The 9,746-nt window shown below is 44.2% G+C and overlaps 1 protein-coding gene across 1 annotated transcript in view; it reads left to right on the top strand.

The window, feature by feature from the left end:
* MAP2K5 (mitogen-activated protein kinase kinase 5) overlaps positions 1-9,746 on the top strand; it is a 119,802-nt gene that overhangs the window by 58,129 nt on the left and 51,927 nt on the right. The window contains exon 14 of the mRNA XM_035893213.1: positions 2,933-2,981. Coding sequence (XP_035749106.1) covers positions 2,933-2,981 — 49 coding nt within the window. The remainder of the gene's footprint in view (positions 1-2,932; positions 2,982-9,746) is intronic.

The raw sequence follows: 9,746 nt of genomic DNA, 5'->3' as shown, positions 1-9,746 counted from the left end.
ATGTATTGCCGAGTGTGATACTCTTCCCTCTTAGTTATTTTTTGGGCGAGTAAAGGCTGAAAGGCAGGATGCTGAAAATAAAGCAAGGCAATGAAAAGAAATCCTTAAAGGAGGAAAGCATTTGCCAGGGCCTGGGGAGAAACGCTGTTCTTTCAGGAGCAAAATAAAGTGGTAAGAGAGAGGTAGAGGGATCTCTGACTTCATCATAAAACTTCTGGTTGCCTGTATGAGACAGTGTCAAGGAGAAGAGGAAACCTCTCGTGTTCTTTATTTGTGCAAAGGGCTGGTGTGGTTTTCCAAAGGAAAAACTTTCTCCCAGGTAATGGGCGATGGGACGAGGGGAAACGGCCTCAAGTTGTGCCAGGGGAGGTTTAAATTGGACATTGGGAAAAATTCCTTCCCCAAAAGGACTGTCAGGCACTGGAAGGGGCTGCCCAGGGAAGGGGTCGAGTCCCCAGCCCTGGGGGGATTTAACAGCCGGGCAGAGGCGGTGCTGAGGGCCGGGGTTTGGGGGTGGGATGGCAGGGGTAGGGGAAGGGTTGGGCTGGGGGAGCTTAAAGGGCTTTGCCAACCTAAATGATTCTATGAAAAGTGCATCTTGGGAAGCCCAAAGTGATGTTGTGGTCGCTCCCATTTTCACACTGCTGTGTACTTACTTGGGTCCGCCGATGTAAAATCTGTTCTACCTTTGCTTGCCACTTCACACATTTATTTTCACTTCAATTTCTGAAGCAGTGACATTGTGCACTGTATTTTGAGTGCTAATGTTGATTGAAGTTCCCCCTGAAAGGATGTGCACTTGAACTGTCAAGAGAGTGAGTTATTGACAGCAGGTAGAAGTACTTTTTGTGTCAAGGCTTTGTCAAGTCATTGTTGTAAAACCTACTTTGCTGAATACCAATAATTCCTGCTTTCAAAAGATACTCTGTTCCAGCACCATTTTAGAATAATATTTAATACTTAGAGTCCTTTCCCTAATAGGCAAATGTAAGGTAAGTGAATAAGGGTACTTTACACTGGGTTGGTCCATTTGGGGGGCTCCTGCGCACGTATTTGCAGCCCAGGATAAAGGGAAGAACTCTTTTCATTCCTTTACCCTGATGCTGAGAGAATCTCAATGTGAGAGTTTGTTTAATACCATGTCTTTTATAACTGCTTATTCAGCACATGTTCCGTAATAAAGATGTTTAATAACTCACAGCTGTGGATTTTTTTTTCCAAAGGATGTTTCCTTTTTTTCCATGAAAGCATGCTTTAAATCAAATAATTTTATATTGATCTTAAGATTTTAAAGAATCTAAATATATGTTCATTAAGCAAAGCAGCTTACTGTTCTCAAAATCACTTTCACCATTGGAGGAAGCCTGAAATATTGCACCCTCTTTATTTATTTTGCACCAGTACTTTTTTTTTTCTTCTTCTTATGTCAAAATGCTGTGTAAGTAGAATTCCCCTGTTTTGCTTTTTGAAAGGCTAACGTGACCAAGGCCACACCGCTGGGTGTGCAGGATTTGACTAAGGCCTTTTGTTACAGGTAATTACCATCTGAGGCCATGAGATGGTTGAGTATGGAGGGCGAGTTGAACACTGAGGAATTGCCACCTAAAGCAATTTATTGGGGATCCGGAATCGTTATTTGCTTTCCAAGAGAGATTCAGATTCCACTGACATTGTTTTTGGTTACAAAATAAATTTTAAAATTAGTTCCTCATCCAATAGGAAGATTGAAAATCGCTGTGCTGTCTGCTTTGAGGCTGTATAATATTTTTAGCACTTTCTGCTTGATCACTGCAACAGAAGTAATTTCATTTCAGTCTTCTCAGACAACGAAAAGAATGTAATTGTTTTGTCTGAAAAACTTGTCCAACTTTGCAGACGTCGGAAACGCTTTATTGTTCTAGGGATGCACAAAGAGAGCGTCCAAGGAAAATGAATGAAGTGTCATCTCATGGAGGGGAACTTTGTAAAAAAGATCTGCTCTGTTAAAAAAGCTGGCTGGAGACAGCGGGGATGGTTGGGGTAAAAAGTAAGCAGTGGTAGAAATAGGTTTGTTGAATCTTGTTATTTCTCTGGACTTGCAACAGTAGTAAATCTAGGGGAAAAATTACCGTGTTAAAAATGCAAGAAGTTATCGGGGTTTAATTACTTTACAGAAACAAAACCTGCAGAGCGGATAACTTGTAATATCCAACTGCTTCCTTAGCAAGTCGACTGCATGGCTTGTTTAATTTGGGGCTGTTATAATCTTACCGTACGTGAAAACAGCCAGAGTAGCGGTTGGGTCCAGCGATGACCTTGCCAGATCTGAAGGAGCTATATGTTTGTGTTCCGTGTAAGGAAGCATCATGGGTTCTTGTTTTGGGAACTATACCTGCATTCGTACTACAAATGCATCTCCTACGAATTTTCATTCAAATGCATCTCATACGTAAGGCACTCCAATGTAGTATTGGAGTAACGGGTTTTTAAATTTGGATTTAACAGTTTAGCTAGCGGAATGAGCAAATTCTGGAATAGCCGGCCAAAGTCTGCCCCAATTCTTCCCCTTTAGGGGTCCCAATTGTATTTCCTGGGGCTGTGGGATACGGTAAGGCTTGCACTTGGTCCAGGATGTGTAATATGAAGAATAAGACCATTTGTACAGTTCAAGAAGGAACATTCAGCATTGAGTAAGTAAAGGCAGGGGATGTAAAGGAGGAGAAGGTACAGATGCACCAAATGGTACAGATGCACCAAATGGAAAGGTTTGCAGCAGGGCTTTGTCCGGGTCCTGCAGTCCTTGGGAAGGGATGCCGTGTCTCCCATTTTCATGGTCCTGGCTCCGTTCTTCATTGGAACTTGGGTCTTTAACAGCTTGCACCAGCTGAGATGGGTGGTGTTTCTTACCAGGAATCTTTTAACATGTGTTGTTGCTTTTTTCTTTTAAATTCAGGTTGTGAAAGGCCTTACCTATTTATGGAGTCTAAAGATTTTACACAGAGGTGAGTAACAGATGTTTTCCGTTCTCCGATGAAATACCATATTATTATATTTTAGCAACCCTTCCTGCAGAGACAGTAGACCCTACTAACACCTGGTTTGATTCCAGTGGAGTAGTGCAGGATGAATCTTGCTCATTAGCCTTGTGGATTTTCTGATAAAATATTCTTACTGCTGTTCTCTTTTACTGCCCTCCCTCCCCCCCTACAAAGAAAACGACTAAAGAGAGAAATGACTTTTACAGAGATTTAGATGCTTAGGGTTACAGACGGGTGCCCAGTGGAAAAAACCAGCAAGGAAAATCAGATGTTTGATTAGTATGGAAAACAGAAGACAGATAATGAATTTTCTTATGTACTTCAGAAATCTCACGTAACAGCCACAAACGTCGCTAGAGGCTCCAGTCTCTAAAATTGTGGCCCACTGTCCTTTAACAACGTCGTGAGTCGTTAAAGAAACTTTAAACCTGCTTGGACATAAGCCCTTTGGGGGGGTTGCTGTTTATTCTCCTTTCTGAAGCTAATCTGTATTTTTTCTTTAAACTTCTCATATATTTCTTGCTTTTAGTGCATTTACGTTTTGTTAGAAATTTGTGGTAGGTTAATTCAGATACACTAGAACTTCCAAACCCAATGTCGGTTCTGGAAACGGTGGAAAATGCTGTTTAAAGAACAAAGCAGCCCTGCCCCCTACACCACTACCACCACCCCCAAAATAAAAGAAAAAAAACCAAAACCCAAGAGAAACTCATTACATTTATAATGTTTCTAAAGTGTCTGGAAGGAACTGCTCTGGTTCCTAATGTTGCTAACAATCCTGTTTAATTTAACCCATCTGCTCGCTCAGCCCGTGTGCACAGTTGGAGCGTGCAGTAACCGGCATTGTGTTTGATTGAAAGAGAAGCGTAAAGTAGAGAGGGGCGTAGCAAGTTTTAAGTTGCAAACCAAATAGGTAAGACCCTTTTTTCTGGGGTGCTTAGTTTTGGAGTGGCTGAGATGCAGGCGTGAGAAATGCCTGGGTTAGGTGTCCTGGTGGGATCAGGGCAAGGAGTCAGGCACCTCCAGAGAGTCCTCCAGAAATCTGCATGCTGAGTGGGATGAAGAAGCTGATGGGAAACGCTAATTACCAGTGTGTATTGAGGTCCTGCCCTTCCTCGGAGCTTAGGCTTGGGCTGTCCTCAGGCTTTTGTGGAGAGTTTGGGGTGGAGGAGGAAATCGATGGTTGCGTTGTGTAATGGCCCAGCAGGCAGCTGTGCAACAGGACATGGGCTTCAATCCCTCCGTGGTCCCACAGCATCTCCTTCCTGGGAGATCTCCCTGACGGGAGAGCACAGGCTCTCTCCTGGGTGGGAGAAAGAGGGCTGTGGCCAGAAGAGAGAGTAGAGAAGAGTAGCGGTGGGGTAAGGACTTGGCTTCGTTACCCCAGATTAGAGGATGAGTGAAATGCTGCTGGTAGATGTGACCCTAGGCTGTCAGTGGATTAGAAGAACAAAACTAACCCAGAGCCCACGACCAACTCGGTTCAGACACGGGTTACCAAGGAGGCTTCATTTCTGGGAACGGTTTAAACATTTCACCTGCTAGCCTGGATGTTGCCAGATGCAGAGATTTACCGGCTCCATCCACGCTCAGTGAGAGGATGAGCAGTCTGGATGCCAGAGCTGCCAGGGTGATTATCAGAATAAATATAAAAGAAAAAGCAGCTGGAGCATCTATGGCTGGGTGTTGCACAGTCTTTGCCATGCTTTTGTAACACCTAAAAAGAAAAAAGCAGGTTTGAAATTTTTTTATTATTATTTTTAATTTTTTCATTAAAGATTCTGGCCACCTACTGAGTGTGATTTGGAGGGAGCGTTGCGGTCAAGCATAACTGCTGTAACGGTAGCATCTTATTGTTGTTCTGCTGTAAATTTAGAAACTGGGTCTGATTTTTGCTTTGCCAGGAAAACAAAAATCTTCCCTTCTGTATGGGTTTCATGGCTTTGATTGAAGAGCAGCTCCCAGTTTCTGATGAATTATGTATGGTCCTTGCGATGGTCTAGAGAAAAGCGCAGATTTTTCATCCCACTACAGGTTTTTCTGGCCTTGGTCTGTTGCTAGATTGACCAAGGTGAGAACAGCACTGCAAAACGCCACAGAGGGGTAGCCAGCATTCCAGAGTTCAGCGCAGTTTCCTCAAGGGACTGGGTTTCGGTATTACTCCGTACCCATTTTTAAGGTGCGGAACACGTGCGTGTACTTCTGTATCTTAAAAATGGATATGGAGCAATACGACGCGAGGAAGAAGCCTATTTCTCAGCGTAATCTCCTTCAGCTGCCTACTGGTTGCAATGCATCAGAGGTAAATGAAAGCAAATTTAACCCTGCCTTCCTTGCTGTCGCATGTAAAGCAGAGCACGCAGGAGGCTGGAGAAGTCAAGAGTTTCCACCATGGTGGTAACGAAGGTGGAGAAGCAATCGCCGTGTAAGGCAGCGCGGCAAACGGCAGCTTGTGCCTAGAGCATGGATTAAAGCCAAGGAGACAAACAATGCGCAAGTCTTTTATTCCAGATCAGACATTTCAGCAAATATTACAGCTTAACTTCAAAACAAACCTGGCAACTAATGAGGTGATAGCCGTGCATATTAATAAACCCGAAGCTGTAGTCGTAGTCATCGCACCCACATCAAACGTAAACATAAGATTAACACCTACACCACTTCTTTGGAAGATGTGAGAACGTCCCAATGATAAGTGTGCTCTTTTCCCCAGAGGATAAGAAGTAGAAATGGAAGGGTAATGAGAAATTAACTTAGATTTAAAACAGAATTAGCAATTAAACAAGTCCAATCATGTACAAAGTCAAAGTTTGTATAAAGACAAACTGAAATCTGTTAAGTTCAAGAATAAGTATAGACCATACGCATTTTATCTGGTACGGTTTTCTCGGTTCACGCCTCCTTATTAAAAGAAATGGATGACATAAATGTTACCCGCTTGTGTTTAATCGTACTGGTTGTGTGCCTGGCTGCGTACTGGGGGCCAGCGCGTGTTGCACAGTTTGGGGACCTTGGTTTCCGACTCGGTTTTGGATCTGCGTCGGCGTTTTTGGAAGCGTTTTCTGGTTTGTGATGGGCAGAGGGGTGCTGGTGGGTGGGGACGGGCACTGGTGCAACACGGACGATGCGTGTTCCCGTCTTCTCAGCGGGAACCGTCGTTTGCTGAGGATTTCACCAAAGACGGCCGAGAGCAGCGTATTTGACTTCTTTTTTTTTTTTCTTTCCCCCTCTACTTTTTTAGCTTTGTGAGAATTAATGAGCATTAGTGCCAGTATAACGAAGCACAAATGAAAATACCAGGACGCACACGTTGCGTGTGCACATCTGCATGCAGACTTGTGTTTATATGTGTGTAGCTAAAGGCGTACATGCGCGCTCATGGCTCGTTTAAAAAAAAAAAATATAATCCTGGCCTCTGAAAAAACGTGCTGAGGTCGCTATGGCAAGAAAATATTTTCATTCTTCCAGCAGCTTCACTTTGTTAACAGTAATGTTCCGTGCGCTGTCTGCAGCTAAAATTGTGCTTTTGTATCTCGTGTCTCCCTTGAACCTGGCGTATCGTGGGTTATTAATCTGTTTGCTTTTCAATAAAACGAGATGACAGAAATGTTTGGTGTTCAAAAAGCTGAAGCTCTGACAGTTCTGTTTACTGGTAAGTAAGAGCTTGGAGGTCCCATTTATTTGCGGAGAGGTGAAACGACTTAGGCAGATACATCATAAGGAGGACTTGTTCATCCTCTATAATGATGCTTCATAGAAATCATTTGTATTAAGCAAGCACTGGTAATGGGAGCATAATGACCCCTCTTGGCTCTTGTTTAAATTCTTTCACTTCTAAACAGTAATATTAATCACAAGCAGATGGTGCAGAACATTATTTATGCACATTTGTTTTCCAAAACAACAACAAAAAAAAAATGTTTAACCCATTAACTGAAGCAGTTTATGAAACAAAAAGGCTAATTTACTGATCGGGTGATTTTTCTCCCCACTTTTGATAGGAGATGTTTTGTGATTTTCGTCCAGGACTGTCACTTCCTTTTCTTTTTTCTTGAGGAAATCAACGCCCCCGTTGGAATTCATAGCAAATATTTGCTGAAATCCCCCGTTTGCGGCGCTATTTAAATCCTGCTGCAAGGACATTTATGAAACAAAAAGGCTAATTTACTGATCGGGTGATTTTTCTCCCCACTTTTGATAGGAGATGTTTTGTGATTTTCGTCCAGGACTGTCACTTCCTTTTCTTTTTTCTTGAGGAAATCAACGCCCCCGTTGGAATTCATAGCAAATATTTGCTGAAATCCCCCGTTTGCGGCGCTATTTAAATCCTGCTGCAAGGACAGGCAGTATTTGTTCTTAGCAGTGCTTGTTTGGCTGCGGCTCGCTCGGGGGCCCCCCCAGCCTGCATTGGCTTCCCCTCCCCAAGGGGCTGGGCGCTTTTTTCCTTTTTTTTTTTTTTTTTTTTTTTTTTTTAGATCTGTTTGTGGAAGGATTTCAGGATCAAGCAATGCTTAATGAATGACAGATGGTTTGGGGGTTTTTTTCAATTATATCGCCTTACTGTCACATCCCGCTTGGTAGCAGGGAAGGGGAGATGGGGTCTGCAGCCCCCCAGTGACGCGCGGTGATGGCTGGATAGAGCCTTGGCTCTTCCCTGCTGGGACAGGGGATAGATGGGGCACGGTGGTTCCCTCTGGTGGGTCGTGTTAAGGGAACAAGGACTTGTGGGCTACACTTGGAAACCATAGAATCATAGAATGTTTTGGGTTGGAAGGGACCCCTAGAGGTCATCTAGTCCAGCCCCCCAGCAGTGAGCAGGGACACCGCTAACCAGATCAGGTTCCTCAGAGCCCCGTCCAACCTGGCCTTGAATGTTTCCAGGGATCCTGCCCCTTCCTCTGAACTCGTGGCATGGTTGAGTCCTTACAGAAAGGAAATTTGGCTATGTGCATGTTGCCTCATCATCACTTTCCCTGAGGTCGTGGTGTTTCACGCTTGGAGCTTCCTTCTGCCTTCCCAAGACCCTTCACTCTACTCGGAGCAGAAGGATTTTTGCATTGTTGAAAAAATAATCCGGTTGATCCAGGCTTGATCCCGTGAACCTATTCTCATCTGTACTGCACCAAAATGTTTCTCTTGTTCATTTGGTTATTAACTGGTTTTATTACATCCTTTACAATTAAAAGCAAGGGTCACTTGTTGGGCTGCAGTTCTCTTTCAAAAGCGTTAGCGCTGTAAGGAGCTGGATGCGCGGTGCGGCATGTCGGCATTTTCGGTACGTGCAATCGCATCTGGCGTTTGTGGCCGTTCAACACGAGCCTAGGACCGAGGTGGCTCCGGTGGCTGCCATATTTTTAGAAAGAAGGTTAAACAGGATTACCGGTGCAACTCGCCGTTCTGCTCGGGATTCAGGATCGAGCCCGCTGATGTACTCGGCGTGTCTTGTTAGATTTAGCAAAGTCCCTCGACGCCGGAGAGGAGCGTGCCGCTTAGCGGGTTGCCCCGGGCAAATATTTGAGTCTCCCTGAGGTTTTAGTTCGAAAACATATTCCTAAAATGCTGTTAGGAAGGGTCCGAGAGATTTTGTGACTGCGTGGATTGCTCTGCAGTGGCGTTCTGTCCCATCACCTGAGGCGGGGGAAGAGGTAAAAACCCATCAAAAATGCAGCACGTGGATTGAATTCCTAAAGGTGAAACGGAGATGGGGATGCACAAATGGAGCCTGGCAGCGCTGTAACGCGATGAAGACGTGGGAGAAAATTGCAAAACGTACTGGCAGTATTAATACCTAACGTAAGCCACACAGATCTGCTTAAGCTATGTAACGTGCTATTGAATGCTCCCCTTTTTTAAACTGGATTTTTAGCTCAAATATAGGAAAGCATTTAATCAGCTTGTTAATTGAGGTTATACATTTCTACATTACAGAGACAAATTAAGCCAGCTACTGTGGTACCAGAAAACATCTGCTAAACAAAGGCAAACTTAATGATAAACAAAATTAGGTTCTTTCCTAGTTGGGTTTCATCCATCTGCACCCAACTAGTGTTCACTTTTAAAGAAGGCAGAGCTACAAGCTATTGCTTTTAATCCATTTTGACAGAAGAAAGCAGTGATTAGGCAAAGCCACTGTGCTCTAATCTTCCCAAGTTTAAGCCAGGCCATAATGCACACGTTATGCTTTCCGACTGGCATCCCTGGAACAGAAAGATGCTCAACCACAGCCAGGCTGGGCGTTCAGCACTTCATTCACCCGTCGATTTTGCAGTATGCAACCGAAGCGTACCAACTTCTTTTGGCATCAGAGGGGGGCCAGCATTAAAATCTTTACGCTGACAATCTGGCTTTACAATATACATTGGTGTTTTATTTGCTGGAGCAGGATTAGCAATCATTTTAAGGCATTGCTGGCAGTTAACCTCTGTAAAAGCTCTGAAACACTGAGGTCGGAGCCGTTCTGTGCGCTGGAAGCCAGGGAGGTGAAAGCCTACTGCCTGTGTTCCTGCGTGCAGGTGTTTGTATGGGATGCTTTGTATTTCTGATTTTTATGGAATGTTAAATTCTGCTCTTGTCCCTACGTGGAATTAAGTGCGGGTGGTGGGAGAAGAGGGAGGCAGGGTTAATTGCAGTGTTAGAATACAAAGTCGCAGGGCTGGGGTAGCCCTGTTATCCCCTGATGCTAAACCAGGCTTCCCCCTTTGCACCCTTGCTTTTGGCTTGTTCCGAAAT

This window comes from Egretta garzetta, unplaced genomic scaffold (assembly GCF_000687185.1).
Source record: "Egretta garzetta isolate BGI_Z169 unplaced genomic scaffold, ASM68718v1 scaffold634, whole genome shotgun sequence".
Taxonomy (NCBI): Eukaryota; Metazoa; Chordata; class Aves; order Pelecaniformes; family Ardeidae; genus Egretta; species Egretta garzetta.
The sequence above is the reverse complement of the archived record's forward strand: the minus strand, read 5'-3'. Positions and strand labels throughout refer to the sequence as shown.